Genomic DNA, 19,020 nt, shown 5'->3' on the forward strand with positions numbered 1-19,020 from the left:
TGATTTATCGAAGGTAAGCTTGAAAGTTGTCCTTCTTCATATTTTCTTGTGATTTACCTTCCATCCCAATTGGATATTCCATATGCATGAAAGAATCCTATGGAAACCTGAAGATTCTGCTTGATTGTGTGCGGTACAACAAATACTCGTGGAAAGTATGTGGAGATTTTAAAGTTATTGCTCTGTTACTAAGGAATGCAAACGAGCTATACAAAATTTTGCTGTTATCTATGTGAATGGGACAGTCGTGCAATATACGATCATCACGTTGTAAAAGACTGGCCTCGTAGAGAATACTATCAAGTGGGAGAAAAAATGTGGCACATCAACCTCTTGTTGAACCACAAAACATTATTCTACCTCTTTTACACATTGAACTTGGGGTAATGAAAATTTTTGTAAAGGCAATGGATCAAAACAGTGAAGCCTTTGAATACATTGGATGGAAATTTCCTGGTATTAGTACCATGAAGCTCAAAGAAGGAATCTTCATTTGTCCTCAAGTCAGAGAACTTATGCACGAGAGATTTTATGAACTCTTGGAAGGCACTGAGAAGTTTGCATGGGAAGCATTCTGTGTAGTTGCTGAAAATTTCCTCGGTAGAAAAAAAGATCCAAACTATAAGGAAATGGTTCAAAACCTAACCGATGCCTACCGGACGATGGGTTGTAATATGTCTTTAAAGATTCACTTTCTGAATAGTCATATTGATTGTTTCCATTCGAACTCAGTCCATGTGGGTGATGAACATGGTGAAAGATTCCACAAAGACTTATGGGGCGTTTACACTTAGTCGATTTGCGTTCGATTCAGTTGAATTGACGTCACTTTCAACTTAACCGACCATGTAAACGGGACTTCAACTTAATCGCTCGTTGATCAAAGGCGACTAATCGACTGGCAACTGAATTGAAAGACGTTCTATTTTCTGTGGTTGAAATAATTGAACACATCCATCGATCTGATTCGGCCTAGTTGCTCGATTTAGTGGCAAATGCAGTGAGTCGATTTAGTCGTGCGACTAAATCGATTTAGTAGTGCGACTAAATCGACCAAGTGTAAACGCCCCATTAGCTACCATTGAGAAGAGGTACACCTTAAATGGACACCTTCAATGTTGGCATATTTTTGTTGGTTCTTAAAAAGGGAGACAAAACAAGATCACAACAGGTCCGCTTCTTATTCAAAGTGGTTTCATTAAACGCAACAAGAGTTTTAGAATGTATGACATTAACGTTCAAATATTTCCAACTACCTGATTTGAATAAGCAATGCAATGATACAAATAAATGTAAAATTAAATATTTCTTCTGTTTTGCGACTGCTTTGTAATATGTGCTCTGGTACCTTTTTTTTTAATTTTTCTTACAAAATGCACAAATTTGCTCTAATTTAAGTGTAATTTTAAAAATAAATCGAATTAAAACAATTGCAATACTGTATTATACTTCATATTACCCATAAAATTTCCTATTGATTCATATACAAAGGTATATTGGGCTATTATTTTATACACTAACCTTTACTGTTTCTCGAAAACTGTGGGTGATAGAGCAAAACTAAGAACAGATCCTGAATCAGGAGGTCAAAATCTATAAGATCACCTTCTTTTATCGAGGAAAAAAAAAACACTGAAATTTGTAACAGTGTAATTTACTAAAACTTCTAAAATATTTTAAACAAACCATAATTACTAAGATTAAATATTTTATTAAATTCAATAGAAAGTTCATTTCAATAATTCTAGCTACAATAATACAAATATATAAGATCGAATCTAACACTCCAGTTCCAGTTACTTCCCTTATGGGGCGTTTACACTTAGTCGATTTGCGTTCGAGTTAGTTGAATTGACGTCACTTTCAACTTAATCGACCGTGTAAACAGGACTTCAACTTAATCGCTTGTTGATCGAAAGCGACTAATCGACTAGCAACTGAATTGAAAGACGTTCTATTTTCTGTGGTCGATTCTATTTTCTTCTGCTATAACACCGCAAATTGTACCAATTACTTTTTGCTTGGACATCTTTAAAATTGCCAGTCTATTTCGAATTGACCAGAGGAGAGCGAGTCGACAAGCAGCATTCAATTTCGGTTGAAACAATTGAACACATCCATCGATCTCATTCGGTCTAGTTGCTTCGATTTAGTCGCAAATGCAGCGAGTCGATTTAGCCGTGCGACTAAATCGACCAAGTGTAAACGCTCCATTATGGGGCGTTTACACTTAGTTGATTTGTGGTCGATTCGGTTGAACTGACGTCACTTTCGACTCAGTCGTCTGTGTAAACAGGATTTCGACTGAATTGCCTGCTGTTCGAAAGTGACTAATCGACTGGCAACTGAATTGAAAGACGTTCTATTTTCTGTGGTCGATTCGATCAGATTGCCCAGTGAAGACGACTAGGTTGCCTAGTGTAAACACCTGATTCCAGAAAGTTTTCAGCTGAAAGAAAGTGTTTTGGAAAGGCCCGTTTCCGTATAGCTGAGATGATATTACTTTTACAGGAGATTTATATAAAGGAAGTCCCGGCCTTAGAGCCCTGTGGACTGTTTCACTAATGTTATTTTAAATGAAAATTGTTTGAAATAAGATTATGTATTAAGATGGCTCGTGCCAAAATGGCCGAATTAGCCTGTTTAAATTATGTTTTTCACACTGTTAATGTAATAAGGGAGGATAAGCGGCGCATGAACATATTGAAATTAAATCACAGTATATTAAAATTGTAACAAATAACAAAATTGTCAAAAATATTGAAATGTAAATAGTAAAAATTTAATAAAAACTGAGAGCAAAGCTCCCCAACACTTAATGTTTACAGCGCCATCTTTTATCCAATCTAACACTCGTAGACATACTTACGTATTAATCATGTAAACCGGAAACAGCTTATCTTTCCTTTTTTTATTAGGCGTTTTATTAGGGGTAGATTTTAGTAAATATGACCTGGAGCGATATTGCGAATAACTTATACTTTACTTCATATTCAGATTACTCATAATTCAAGATATTACACGAATTATTAAAAAGCTCTTGGAGTCAAAATTTAATAATAAACATTAATAAACAGATCGTACTACGAATTAGTTCTCTCTCTAATTGTCTATTCATACATCCCTGTATATACACTTAAACAGGCACGTAGCCAAGGGGTGGGTCCGGACTCCCCTTCGGATCTAGAAATGAAAATATTAAGGAAAGATGAAACAAAAGAAACGAGAAAAAGATGAATCAGCGTCAAAAATATAAAGCTACAGCAAGCATTTGGTTACTCATTCTTATGAGAAGCTTTGTGTGGAGGAAACGGGGTGGGGGTCAAGTTGAAAATGGATATTATTGTAACGAAGCATTCCGAATTTCATCTGTCTCCATGCTAATCCTATGGACTACAAATGACGATCGATAAACCGGTTCGATAAGATAGACTCTCAGGTAGAACTTAAGAAATGTCCAGAATCACCAATAATATAAGCCATTTTGAATTTCGCGGCAAGACTAATCCATTTTATAGAATGTCTTTACTCCTGAAAGAGATCTCATTGCTATCCTTGACGACATTAAATGAAGTTAAGAAAAAGAAGAAGACAAGTAGAACCGAGTTCGAATGCCCTCGGAAAACTATATCTTTTTCAATACTTTTTTTATATTCTTTTACTCAAGATTTCTTCATAGTTTTTCTTTTTAAAATACTTACTAACGTATCCTCATTTTATTGTCCTAAAAAAAACAATATGGGTACGTTGTCAGTAAAATAGTTTAGATTGATCGATCCCCTGGTGTTGGACCAAAGTATTTCATGTCACGCCCCCACCACCAACGCTATTACGAAATTCTGGCTAAACGAACGAATATATGTTGCCAGTAAAATAGTTTAGAATGATCGAGCCCCTAATGTGATAACCACAGTATTTCGTCACGGACCCCCCCCCCCTATTGCAAAATCCTGGCTACATGCCTGCTCTTAAATGAAAATTCATTAAGCATTCCAAGAAACTTGCTATGAATTTTCAGGTAGTGACACTTAACTAAATATAAGTTTGGAAAGAAAAACAGATGAAAGAAATGTATTATTAAGTATTTCTTGTAGCCTGCAAACCTCAGTAAGAGAAAGTAAAATATGGGAACCAGTAGCGTAACTACGTTTACTGCCCTCCCCCTGCAAAGAGAATACCAGGGTCCCCGCATTAATAACATTTTTTTGTGGAATGATAGATAACATAATAAATAACCATACTTCCCTGTATCTGTGAATAATGAGTTAAATGGATGCAAGTACTAGGCCTAAATATTCATAAATGGAAACCACTTTGTTACCCATATAATTTACTCAATAAGCTTCACAATGAAAGATGGACTTTCCTCTTTGCAGTCAGTGACGTCAGTAGTCATGAAAAGTAGCAGGAATTAATTGAATGGTGTCCTTCTTGCTCTCCTGTCAGCAAATTTCTTTAATAACCCCCGTGCATCCATTTTTTTCAGTTTCGTCCGCATTTATTGAGAGCAGTGCTAGATTACTTAAGCTTTTTTGGCCCATTGTGCTTCTTCCATAGTTTTATATTAACTTCAATTTTGAGAAAAACTCTCCGCAGAACTAACAGAGACAGGGAACGTCAAAAACAACAAATACGCGGCAATAAGTTCTGAAAAGCTAGATGCCAATGACATATTTCACAATTAAAAGCCATGTAGGTCAAACAGAATTCAGAACACTTATTTCAGATTTCTGCTGTTTCACAAAGCAAATTACTTCTCTCGGAAACGAAGAACCAATATCACAACTGTAAGTATCTGTACCCTTCTTACGTTAGAATTTCATTATCAGTGAGATGAATTATATTGGCAGAAAGCAAAAAGGAAAATTTGGATACTGTATCACGCAAAGATGTCAAACGACAATGGAACTGTCAATGTAGTATATGAAATAGTTTAATATACATGCCAATCCTAAAGTTTGATTCAATATTTCCCGCCGAAGAAAAATATAAGAGCCTATAAAAGCCGACCAAACCGAATTTCCCTCCTTCTTGTTTGCGGTGCTTCACCTACACGTTAAGCCTCTCAAATATAGCCGAAAAAAGGGGAGGGTAGAGGAACATTGCCAACTGATACAAAACTGAAAAGCATGTTAGGAGGCTAGGGTGGAGGGACCCCCGCATTGCGGGGTTTCGCGCCATAGTAGTTAACGCCACTGATGGAAACCCCAAATAGCGTTTTACATGTTTGTGTTTTTTACGAGTTTAAACTGGAAACAAAGGCTAGTGAATCGGAAGAAAGCAGTGGAAGTTCAAGCAGTGTGGAGTTTGGCCAGTACTTGGATGTAAAATCAAGCAGGAAGACTGATTAGTGTAAAATTTTCCAGTATTTGGTTGGAAGGTAGAACACTGTGGAGTTCAGCCAGTTTTTGGATGTAAAGTAGAACAGTGGAGTTTAGCTAGTAAACAATTAGGATGGAAAGTCGATTAGTATTGAGTTTGGCTAGTGCCGGTGGTGTCTCTATAATGTCACAAAATTACGTGCCTTCCCAATTAATAAAAGGAAAAACATATTTAAAAACAAACAAATAATTATGGACATATATTCCTCTATATGAATGAGGAAAGACAATATATATATTTTTTAAATTTTAGTTATCTCAATATGGAGTTTGCAAGCCTGATTGATGTCCATGAGAGAGATGTCAACATAGCGCAATCACAATACCATAGATCAGCGTTTCCCAACCGTTATGCCGCGGCACACTGGTGTACCGCGAATGGACCGCTGGTGTGCCGCGAGAAAATCGAAACAAAATTATCAATTCTATAGCAATCAAATCGCAAGACATAGGAAAAAATGTATATTTTTGTATTTCACTTACTATGAATTTCTACCATGGAAAAAATCACTGTAATTGTAATATATTATTTTACATCTACAGTGCGTCCCATTATCTTTCGAACCCGAAAAAAATGTTATAATTTCCGAACAAATATACATAGGAAAATGAAATTCACAATACACGTACCTTGTTTCATGCTGAATATATGACCATCACAGCAGGTGCTGAAAGTGTCCTCCCTGGACGTCAAGACATGTTTGTACATGGCGTTCCGTATTGTGAAAAGTCCGATGTAGAGTCTCCGGTATGATCTCATGAATCGCATTCTCAATGTTGTTTCGCAACACTTGCAGTGATTGTGAGTTGTTTCTGTAGACACAACCTTTAAGAAAACCCCATAAGAAGAAATCAGGTAGTGTCAAATCCGGGGATCTTGGCGGCCACAATCCTTTGGAGATTATCCTGTCACCAAAAAAGAACTCAATTTCTGCCATGACCACGTTGGAAGTATGGAATGTTGCTCCGTCTTGTTGGATATAACCGCGACGCAGTTCTTGATTGTCCAGCTGATTCACAAATTCACTGAAGATGTGTAAGTAAACTTGTGTGTTTACTGTATCTTCAAAGAAGATGGGTCCAATGATACGCTGTTGGGAAATTGCACACCAAACTCCCACCTTCAAGGGATGAAGTGGAATCTCATAGTACACATGCGGATTTTCGGCGGCCCACACCCGAGTATTCTGCGAGTTCACGAGAGATGGAACCAAGCTTCATCTGTGAACCAAGTATAGTCTAGGATTCCTGGATTGTCATGCAACAAAGCTTGCAACCAACGATAATACATCACGCGCTTTTCCCAATATGTAGTCTTCAACTCCTGGACGACTGTAACGCGATATGGAAACAGCTTGGCTCTTTTGGCGGCTCTTTGCACAGTTGACTTTGAAATCCCTACGTCTTGTGATAATTGACGCAGGCTCTTCTTAGGGGACTGCAAAAAACGTTGCCGCACATTCTGTACTGTCTCCTCGAACATCCGTGGACGCGCGCCTCCCTGTCCCGTAAGCAACGTTCCTGTTGTTTCGAACTTGTTCACCAAATGATGTATTGATGATTTCGATGGTCCTTTACGGAATTAAAATTCACGGCAAAATTCACGTTGAACGGTCTGATACGATCCCGATATCCAATATTTTTTAACAATGAACACGCGTTCCTGTACGGTGTACAGAACCATCCTTGCGATGCAGCGACTCGAGTCACACTAACGCACGCGCACTATGCCAAGCAGCACTTCCCCTGGCGCCACCTATCGTCTTTGTTTTGACGTGTGCGCTTCTGTTCAACCCTTTCTCGTGTTTAGCATGAAACAAGGTACGTGTATTGTGAATTTCATTTTCTTATGTACATTTGTTCGGAAATTATAAAGTTTTTTTCGGGTTCGAAAGCTAGTGGGACTGTATTATTGTGTAGCAGACAGTATTTCGGCAAGTACACATTTCCACGGTTAGCTGCTATGTTACGCTTCAATTGAGAGTCATACTAGCACCGAGAAATGGAAGCACTTGTACGGTACGCATCAAGTGAATATTCGTAGAACACTCATTCGCACGTGAATGATAGAACAACACTGTTCAACAGGTGTGTTTTGACCGACGCATTGCAAGCTGTATGATTGCAATAATAATGGTTAAAACAGCAAAGTTAAAAGTACAAGACATTTGTTTGTTTGTTCGTTATTTAGTGATCTTCGTTCTTAGTTAAAGATTGGATACAATTTTCGAAAAAGAAAGCGTATTTTTAAAAATCTGAGTCCTATATTTCATTGCAGTTGTTTTCTTTATAAAATTAGAATAAAAAATAAGCATAATGAATTAGCATAGGAGATCGAGCTTTCATCTCTGTGAGAAGATGATCAGTAATCACAGAAAAAAAATACCATGCTATTTTATATTTGCAAATAATAATAATATCTAAGAGTGTGCCGCGAGAATTCAAGTTACACCCGTAGTGTGCCGCAAGTTGAAAAAAGGTTGGGAAACGCTGCCATAGATAAATACGTAAGTGCTTCATTTGTAATTCAAATAAATAGCTATAAAACACTAATAAAAATAAGTGGAAAATAGCAAAATATCGAAAAATAAAATTTCAAACTTTATTACAAACTTTATTACAAATAAAATTACAAAGAAATAAGCTCCATAAACATGAATTTCTATTTATTTATTTATTTATTTATTATTATTATTATTATTATTATTATTATTATTATTATTATTATTATACTTGCCTGAAAGTAAGAATTATCGTGGATTTAGGTCAGTTGTCATGTAAGGATTCTTTAAGGAGGAGAACACTCAAGAGGGTTCAGAAAATTTAGGTCTCGTAGAATTGCGAAATTGCATGCAAATTTTTGGCGCTTCTCGTAGATATATGATTAGCAAACGCGTCTTCAGCATGAAATGTCGGAGTTCAATTCCTGGTAGGAGCACGTGATTCCAATTCTACGTTAAACAGTAGATCTACATCTAATACTGAAAATGAAGAGCCGAATGAACTACTCATTTGTTTTAGAAACGTGTCCTTATTAGGGATTGGCACGAGCGAGTTTTCTTTGAAACTCGACTCGATTCGAAAAAGACATCTTTGAACTCGACTCGAAAAATTTCCTCCAACTCGACTCGAATTTGGGTCGAGTTTCGAGTCAAGACGAGCCAAATCGAGCTGAATCCTGTGTGTAGTTCCTAGTACTCTCTTGGAGCATCCTACATAGATAATATACTTATCAATGATACTACTACAAATTATTATTATTATTATTATTATTATTATTATTATTATTATTATTATTATTATTATTATTATTATTATTATTATTATTATTATTATTATTATTATAACAACGTGTAATGAAAGATAGGCGGTTTGTATCTGAATATTAAAAACTAATTGACTGACGATCTCGGTCGTCGAGAAGTCTTCAGGAGGCAAGGACATCGTTCAGGAGGTTCTGGGTTTGCGTTCCGGAGCAGCAAGTATTTGGGCTCGAACCAAAAATTGTTAAAAGTTATATAGAGTGCCAGGCAAACATGTTCAAAAGTGCTTGGCCCGGCTTTAGGGTTGTCAACGGCACGAGCGACTCGTCTCACAGCTCATTCACTATCAATCCGAACCGAGAAGTGAGCCGAGCCAACAGCTCACCCAATCGAGCCGGCTTGAGCCGATGGCTCACCTGAGCCGAACGAACCGAGCTGATAGTTCACCCCAACCAAGCCGGTTCGAGCCATTGGCTCAGTTGAGCCGAACCAAGCCGATTGACTCGTTTCGGTGGCTCATCCCAACCGAGACGGCTCGAGCCGATGGCTCATCTGAGCCGAGTCGGTGGCTTGTCTCAAATGAGCATGGCTCATCTCAACTGAGCCAGCTCGAGCTGTTTGCTCAGTTGAACCGAGCCAAACCGGTTGACATCACTATCCGTGTTAGGCTTCTGCTTGGGCTAAAAAATTCGATCGTACAAGTCTCAACCTTGATGGTAAGAAATACAGCGTATACTTACATTGGTGCTCACTACATTTGAGGCTGTCTCGTTATAAAATTATATTGTCTCGTTATGAGACGAGACGAGATGCAAGTAGTGTCCCTTGTCTTAAGCAACACTAGAAGTATTCCACAATACTGCTTACATTTCTCATGGCTTTCGCTTTCCAATCTAATCAAGCCATGCTGAACGAGCGAGCCTTTTATCAAACTCAACCTCAAAAACAGTGACTCGGCTCGGAACTCGACTAAAGAAAATTACATTTGACTCGACTCGAAACTCGAGTAGAATTCGAGTCGAGCCGAGTTTTAGCTCAACTCGTGTCCATCTCTAGTCCTTATTATGCAAGTTAATAAATGTTACAAATATACAAATGAAGCTACGAAACTTTTCACCATTACTTACGAGTACGTCGGTTTTGTATCAATTTTAAATTACACTCTTCGTTTGTTAATGGATATGTAACCGATTGATTTTTACAGAGTCGATTAAGAAATTAAAATTGAAGAAATAGGTTGAGCAGTATTGGCAATATGAACTGTTTTCCACTTCTTGAATAGCTGGGATTTTTTATGTTGAATAAAATATTTAATATTAAATTATTAGTTCTGTATTAACACATACATTGGATCTATGACTATGTAATTCGTTATTTTTCTCCCCGTAATATTTGTACCTCCCACGAGAATTTAAAGAATACTTTGAAAGTCAAAATGTGAGAGGGCTTAATTGGGAAACTATTTTGGTATATTGGCAATAGCAATTTAATATTTCTTATTTCCGGAGTAAGTGGTTCTCCAATTCTGGGAAGGCTTGCCAAAAGTATGCCTGAAAGAGATACTGTTTAAGATGAAAGATCAAGCAGGGTGAAATTTTGCCAGTTTGTGGGTGGAAAGTCAAGTAATGTGATGTTTAGCTGATATTTCCGGATGTATGAACGGTCAAGCGGTTTAGAGTTTAACCAGTGCTTGGACAGGTCAACCAATGTGGAGTTTAGCAAGTACTTGATTGAAAGGTCAAATGGTGTAGGCTTTGACCATTACTTGGATGGAAGAGCAAGCAATGTGGAGTTCAGCCAATTTGGGTGGAAGATCAAGTTATGTGGAGTTTCGCCAGTACCTGGATGATAGGTCAAGCAATGTGGACTTTAGTCAGCCAAACAGTATACAGTTTGATCAGTATTCGGATGCAAAAGCAATGGGGAAAGTAGGTGACGTTCTCAGTGTTATTTCACCTAGTGTCGTGGGGACAATGGGGAAACTATTTCAACAAAAGAAGTAGCCGACTCCGGACTAGAAAACATAACAATAACAAAGGCATGTGTGGCGTGCTGATGACCTATCCTTCAACTAAAAATCGAAGGGTGAGTAGACTGAAACCCTTCGAAGCTTATACCAGGAAGTTAAGGCATGACAAGAGTTTAATGATTATACGTAATGAGGACATTTGCATATCTATTTGTCATATATTTTGTATTTAGCTGGTGCTCCTACAGTGCGACGTACATGACTTTCAGGTGCCATAAAACACACAGTATAGACAACTCAAACAATATATTGACCAGGCACTTAACACATTTAGGATTTAGATTTCTGGGCTCTCGGCAGCTGTGGCGGATGACGTCCCTCGGCGAGGAAAGGGAATGAAAGGAAGAAAGGATGAGAGAAGGAAGGAAGCGGCTTGGGACCTATAAGTTAGGTACCACCCTGGCATTCGCCTGGTGTGAATGAGGAAAATCCAGTAAAACTTCATTCAGGCTGGCCGACCTGAAAAAGCATTTTACACTTTTTCGACCGAGTGCTCCCACCGGAAATCGAACCTGGGACCGCTCGCACCGAAGGCGAGAGCATTAGCGACTACGCTACGCAGGGCCACGGCACCTAACAGAGTAGTGAAATTAAGTTGTCAGGTCGAGTAATAACATTCCCTCGAAACCTTCCCTTGAAACATACATATGAAAATATGGTACTTAGGCAAGGAAGAAACCTACTCTTTGCGTTGAGTCTCACGTCAGAAACAACAATAACCGACAGAAGTCGATGGGGGAAAAATGGATCCGAAGATAACACATTTGACCCCTTAAAGACTAATTCTTACCTCTTGCTCTTTCTGGGTCATCGTCTGGTAATACATGTTTGCCAGCATCTGCCCAGTAAATTCTAGAAATTCCAAATGGCCCGCAGTAGCCTTCATGGCACCCGGTTTTGAGGTCACATCCAGTTGATGCTTCACATAAACAATGCATGCATTGATTATTCATGTTTGTGATGTAAGCACCTGAAAAGAATGCTATTAATAAGTTTTGGTAAAACATTCGGCAATATTAACCTCATATTTCAAAATTTGAAGAGATTTAATCAAGTCGATTAGCTGTTAAGGCAAATATTACATTTAAACAGGACGAGATATTATGATATCCCAAGAGCCTCAGTATTCATAAACGTGAATGCAAAAGTTGGTTGAATACGGATGGCACGAACACAATGCTCTTCCATCACAAATTTATCTGACCTGTAATTGAGTTTGTGACTCTTCGGAGGCAAGCATTTCATCACTGAGTGACCATGTCCCCACTACAAAATTGTACCCATAAAACTCTCTACATTAATAAATCGCCTTTCTGGATTTTTTTTTTAAAAGGGAGAAATGAATATTGAAGTATTGTAGGCAGTAGAAAAGTACTACACTCTAACTCAATGAATATACCTTCCTGGCCTTATCTCTAATGGCGAGTGTACTAATAAAGAGATTGTTATTGTTTTTATTAATACATTATTTTCTAAATTTATATTATGTTATATATTCTCAAAAGCTCTATATATAAGCTTATAGTAATATCCAATCTTTAAATACTGGAATTTATGCAAATGAAACCATGCCAATATAAATTTTGAACTTTTAAAAAAGTTATTCTGCGGGTTTCCAGTTGTTTCACTTAGAAAAGCAATCATATTATGATGTCGGGTATCTACTCGAAAGGAGACCCAGACGGTTAGATGAGTCGAAGATGATGGAGTCGGCCGCGCCAGCAATATTTAACCACGCATCATAATGGTGCAGACTAGAAACTTCCTTTCCATAATGGATCTTATAGGTTCACTACAGAAGTCGGACTGGAAGGGCTGATTACCAACGTGCTTAGTCAGCATTGTGATCTTTCTGCTAGTTATCGCAACATCTTTTACTAATAATGAGAGAACACGAAGCCATACTCCACAATCTCCGGAGGCCGAATTGTGATTGGGCAAGGCAACGCTCAGAATCACATCCAGGAAAAGGGTACTAGGAATACTCGAAGTTTTGGACTTGGTTGCGTTTAAAGCTGACCTTTGCTATGTATAATATATCTCTCATCAGAACCAATATTCCAGGAACTGGAGGAAAAGATACACAAAATCTACTGGGACATATCGGATCAAGCACAATTTAATTAAAAGAAGGAGAATTAATCGATTAGAAGACCGGACATCTGTTCTATTATATAGAACCAGAAAGTAACAAGAAGGGTAGCGCTGAATTTCTCATAAACTGAAAACCTCCGTCGATTTCATCAAGTCAGAACTTGAAGAACAATAGCTTGGATATAGTTAGTGTCTCTACTGAAATAGTAAGGTTTGTTACATGGGTGCCCACAGACGGGGGCAAGAGGGGAAAATTATCCCCCCCTCTGGATTTTCGATAAATGTTCATTTATAGGCTCTTGTGGTGACAAAAGTTTGCTTTTAATATCAATATTCAAGTAAATGATTAGGAGTAACAAAATGTAGTCGAACCCATTTCCAAGATTTTAACCTACTCTCCTCTACCGTGTGATGTTTTATTTTTTTTCAGTAATGATTATATTCAGTCTGGTGAGTTCAATATTGCAAAGTATTTAGAATTATATTATCCATCAGTTGAGCTGAAAAGATAATTTCGCGGTTTGTTGTTGGTTCTGCAAACATGATGTTGATAACAATGAAGTTTTGTTTTGTAGAGTTTCATTCTAGCAATTATAATGTTCAGAAACTGACTAAGCTAGACCTTCAAACCATTTTCAAATATACGACTTCGTTCTTAAAACTCGATGAGCTGACTTAAATTATTGAGCACTTCCTGCAAAGCTACAATGATTAAATTCGGCTTGTAGCTTTCCGGAACTAACCCACAGGAAAATTGCCAAAAGGGATTTTTTTTTTTTGGGGGGGGGGGTCTAAAGAGGGAATGAAGAATTTCCTCGTGTTATTTAAATGGGCTTTTTTGGACATATAATCTCATGTTTTAGGTACTTAGAATTGGAATAAAAACTTGAAATTCGGTATGCTTGTACGATTTCGTTAGCGTTACCTAAGTCAATTATCGGAAATAAAAATTTCCACCCGTAGAGTAGAGTGTTTTATGGGGAACTGAAAAACCTTTCCCATATTATTTATATGGGACATCTTCTACAAAATGTTTAGGCACTTCCGGCAGAATTAGAATGATGAAATTTGGCCTGATTGTAGCCTTCCAGGACTAACCGACAGGAAAATTGCCAAAAATGAATATTTTATTTTTTTTTTTTTAGGGGTCTAAAGGGGATGAAGAAATTCCCATGCTATTTAAATGGCGTTTTCTTGGGATACAAAATCTTATCTTTTAGATAATTGAAATAGGAAAAACAATAGAATTGTGGGTTCAAGAGGTACGAGGCCATAGGTCGAGCAAAGACAGTGGACAGTGTGTAGGGGCGAAGCCCCCGGATGGGCAGATTCAGGAAATATGAAGAGCAAATTAATGAAATTTACTGTTGATGCAAAGGCCGATAGATAAGAAATGCGAGACCGTAGGCCGAGCAGACTCGGGGGTACTGGAGGGGCCAACGGCTAGTCTATGTATATGCGTCTTGCCCCCTTGAAAAAAATCCTGCGGGCGCCCATGGTTTGTTGTCAAACTGCCAGAAATATAAATTACAAATGATTCAAGAATGCTCGTATGCACCCACAGCAAGTCATTCGGAATAGGAAGTTGAACATTTTTACTAAAAAAATAGAATTAAATGACAGAGAAAATAATTATGTATCAATTATCATGGGAGACCTCAATACCAGAATTGGAGAACAAGAGTGAAATGAAATATCAAATGAAAATTTATGATATAGCGAATGGGATGAACGTGGAAACGTTTTAGTAGAATTCACCGGAGCCGAGAAGATTACGTTATGAAATCGGTCTTCAAGATTAAGTTTTACATGAATAGGAAATGATAATATCCAATTGAAAGAAGTAGTGAAATCGTGTCAAACAGAAATATATGAGTAAGACTGCAATGTTATGAACAGGTTCGACGCAGACCAAGATCATCAAATGGAAAAGTATAAACTACACATAAAGATCAAACTAGGGAAGCTTGTAGGACTACATGTAGAAAGAAAGGTTCTTCAAGAGCAGCATAATATATTTCCAGTGGAACTTAAAAATCTTTTATCCTGCTCGTAGAGGAATTGGGCATTCAGAAGTTTACAAGGAAAAAAAGATAGAGCTACAAAGGTAAGAAGTGTTACAACGAAAAAGAAAGAATAGAATCTCAGAAGAATCACAGGTCTTATGAAGAAAAGAAGATACTCTGTAAATAACGATTAATGATAACAATTGGAGATCTAAAATAAATATGTACGAGAAATTTGCAAGGCAATACGAAAATAAATTGCGGAAGATAGTTAAACAGCGACTTTGTAAGGAAAAACAATTGAAAATATGAACGAAGGGTGAAAACAGAGCTTATGTAGTGGACAGAAGCAGATAGTATCTCTGAAAAGAAGAGACGGCACAATCACTTATATCCACGAAGAAATACTGAAGAAAATCCAATCTATGTTCTCGGTATATTCAAGCGATGAATCGAAAGTAGAAATAGCGAAGAGCAAAGAAACCAGATATATCCTCTATGCTGCAACAGGTTACATTCACTATAAAGAACATAAAACGAGGTTAGACACCGGAAGAGACTGGATTTATATTAGACAAACTAAAGGAAGCTGGTGAAGAAGCAGAAAAGATCGTGGCGCAGTTTTATACTGTATTCGGGTTTCTGCGAAGTGAAGAAATGTCAAGATAATGCTGCTGCATATAAGAAAAGACCCACAGGAGACTTAGGTAATTACAGACCTGTAAATGTTCTTACAATTTACGAAAGTATTGATTCTCCGATTAGAAAAACTGTCAAACCGGTCAAACAGTCTACTCAAACCGGCTCAACCAGTCAAACCAGACTTAGAAATGACTGTAGCACAATAAATCATATTCAGATTATGAAAGAACTGATAGAAACGTTAGATAATTATGAATAAATGTGTGTTCTGCATTTATTGACTGAAAAAGCTCTCGAATCTGTGTAGATTTCGGTGTTTATTAACGCTTCAATCAATGTTTCTTGAGAAAACTTAAAATTATAGATAACACCTATAAGCAAGCCAGCGCGAATATCCAACTGTTTAGCTGTACAAAGACTGTAAAAATAGAGAAAGATCGTATGAGGACAATAATATTTTTCCTCTCAAGCTTTTTAAAAACATTCTTCAATACATGCTTCGATGTCTGAACTAGATAGGCTCGGAACATACGGGAACATTTAACCTATAGGGGGAACCGTTTATTTTTACATATAAACAGGGAAGATCTTACCTATTTCCATTCCGTTGATGGCATTGTGCTCTTCGCAAACACCACAGAACTGCAATTTTTTTAAAGACTTAATTTGACACACAAGAAACTCGGATCGAAACGGAATATGGAAAAAGTGAAAGTGATGTTCAACTTCGTAAGAAAGTCAATGTGGAATACGGAGTGAACAACTAGCCTACATCTTTCTGGGACAGAAAATATCCAGAGTGGCAACATTAAAGAAGAAATTAATAGATGTATTGAGCTAAGCTGGAGTGCATTCGAAAAGCAACTTCATATTAAAAAGAAAATGGTAATGTGTGTAACTTTAAATCTTGAAAATCTTAATGACTATTTTGCTTGTAATGACATATGGACCGGAGATGGACGTTAATAAAATCAGATACATTTCTTTTGCAGTCTACACAATAAAACGTGGGAGGATGAATACTAAAGCTTACTCACAAAAATAGGAAAAGAATAACGTGATCAGAAAGGTGATAAGTGTGACCTTATGGTAAAAACTAAGGCATAGAAGTGGCAATGGACAGGGTATATCACATGAAGACATTATGATCGGTGGACGAGAGCAAATTTTGATTGGATACCAAGAGACAAGAAGCGATTTAAGAAACGTTTCGTACAAAATGGTGTGACAAAATCTAGAAACGTTGCGGAGTAATGTGGAAAACGATTGATCGAGATAGATGATCGTTGAAAAACGTTGGACAGACCTTCATCCAGCCGTGGAATGACACTGGCACGACCGCAGCAACGTAAAGTGGACAGGATTTGGAACATGAAATATAAGTTTTCGTATGCTAGGCGTATTAAAATTTCTAATGAGTGAATTATAGAAATATTGTGTGTTCAGGAAGTTAGACGGGTAGAAAGGGATCAGTGCAGGCCGGAAATTTATTTTTTTTCTTCTGAAGGAAATAAAAATCAACAAGAAAGAATTATTTTTCCTCATAAACGAATAGGACTAATATAAGCAACTAAATGTATTGAATTTGTAAATGATAAATTTTCTTTTATTACTCTTAAGGGTTGGTGGTGCAATACTATTGCTCCAAATATACACGTCCCAACAGAAGACAGGGATGACGATATAAAGGATGGTTTTGACTAAGAAGTAAACTGTATATTTGATCAACTTCCGCGATACCATATGAAAATTCTGTTAGAGGATTTCAATGTGAATATAGGACGAAAAGACATTTTCAAACCGATTATAGGGAAGACAGCGTTAGAGTCGTGAACTTTGCAACAGCCAATAACCTAATTGTGAAGAGTACAAAATTCCCATATCGCAACATTCATAAATATGTTTGGATCTCGCCAGATGAAACACATAATCAAATTGAGCACGTTTCAGTAGATAGAAGAAGGCAATTTAGCATATTGCTGTTCAGTCGTTTAGAGGAGGTTTAATTTAAAGAAATCAGAGGAGGATCAGGCGAGATGGGACTACTAGATTGAAATTTCGAATAGAATCACGGTCCCAACTCCCACCAAATGGGCTCTGTGATGGACAAACACCGTGTGCGTGGATTATCTCGAAATTCTCCCGTATCCTTCCACTTTTGTCATCACATCAATTTCATCCCATATCCCATCATCATCATCGCCGTCTCCCTTAGTCTCCGTGCATTAATAGTGGAACGTTAAACTTAAAAAAAAAAAAAAAAAAAGTGGAAATACATAGGAACAAACAATGGTTCGACCAGAAATGCACTAAACTAGAAGGAAAGATAAATTTACATCAGACAAAACTAAATTGACTAAAAAATTCAATGATGGACCTGCACAAAATTTTGTTGACAACAGGCGGAAAGGTTTCAAAACTCTTAAAACAAAGAAATGTTATTTTTTGAAAGCTAGGTCATTGAACTTGAGGATAACAGTAAAAACAAAAAATATTCGGAATATGTATAAAGGCATCAACGAATTTAAGGAAGGTTATCAACCTCTCGCTTATATACTTTATTTTAAAGAAAGCGGAGGAAACAGTTCTCACGGATATGGATTTTGAATAGGTGGAAAAATTTCTTTGAATATTTGCTAAACACGCAGTCAACAAATAATGTTCGTGGAGAAGTTGAAACGTATACAGCAGAATCGTATATTCCAGAGCTTAACCGAGCAGAAATAGAAATTGCTATAAAGAAATTAAAGAATGAAAAATCTCCGGGTGTAGACGAAATTTCCACCGAGTTAATTTTAACTGGAGGGGAAAATTGTGAAACAAGATTCACGAATTCATTCTCCTCATATGGAACAAAAGAGGCGCCGATCCTGAGGGGAGGCCGAGGAGGCTTTCTCGCCTAAAGTTTGCTTTGGCCTACATATTTCTATTAAAATCGTCCGTGATGTCGTGTTAGTTGATATCTGACAATGCTAAATGACCCTTTCTTCCAAAAGTTATACAGAAATCGGCATCACTGCCTTTCATAGTCGAATACCTAATAGTTTTTCTCTTTTACAGTAATTTAATGTTTTACGATTATACTTCGACGCTAAGGGGATCAGTGAGGATGATAATAAACAAAATGATGGAATAAAGAAAGTTGGAGGAAACGAGACAACCCACGCACACGGGGTTTGTGCATCACAAAGTCTACTTAGCGCCGAATACTTCGTGTAAAGTTGGTAGTCCACCTGGGACCACAAATACGAAAGTCATTCATAGAAACCAACTGACTACATAATGAATAACTGTTCCAATGCAGATACTGCGAATATTTTTTATAAACGTAATCCGCCTTATGCAGAGTTGTTTTGAGGTATGATTAGCGCCATACTAAAGACCTCACTACTGCAGGAATCATATATTAGTCGAACTCTTTAGTATGGCACTAATAACGCGTCAGAACGACTCTGCATTATGCCCAACTGACGCTTTATTAGTGTTATACTAAAGAGTTCGACTAACATGTGATTCCTGCTCGATTATGACTCAGTTGGGCATAATTCAGAGTCGTTCTGAACCGTGATTAGTGCCATACTAAAGAGTTCGACTAACATATGATT

General features: G+C 37.3%; 1 protein-coding gene across 1 annotated transcript in view; it reads right to left on the bottom strand.

Moving 5' to 3' along the window:
• LOC145668741 (lysozyme 2-like) overlaps nt 1–19,020 on the bottom strand; it is a 39,444-nt gene that overhangs the window by 18,003 nt on the left and 2,421 nt on the right. Inside the window, exon 2 of the mRNA XM_081736871.1 lies at nt 11,464–11,643. Coding sequence (XP_081592997.1) covers nt 11,464–11,643 — 180 coding nt within the window. The remainder of the gene's footprint in view (nt 1–11,463; nt 11,644–19,020) is intronic.

The sequence above is a fragment of the Thermobia domestica genome, chromosome 13 (assembly GCF_964235325.1).
Source record: "Thermobia domestica chromosome 13, izTheDome1.hap1.1, whole genome shotgun sequence".
Taxonomy (NCBI): Eukaryota; Metazoa; Arthropoda; class Insecta; order Zygentoma; family Lepismatidae; genus Thermobia; species Thermobia domestica.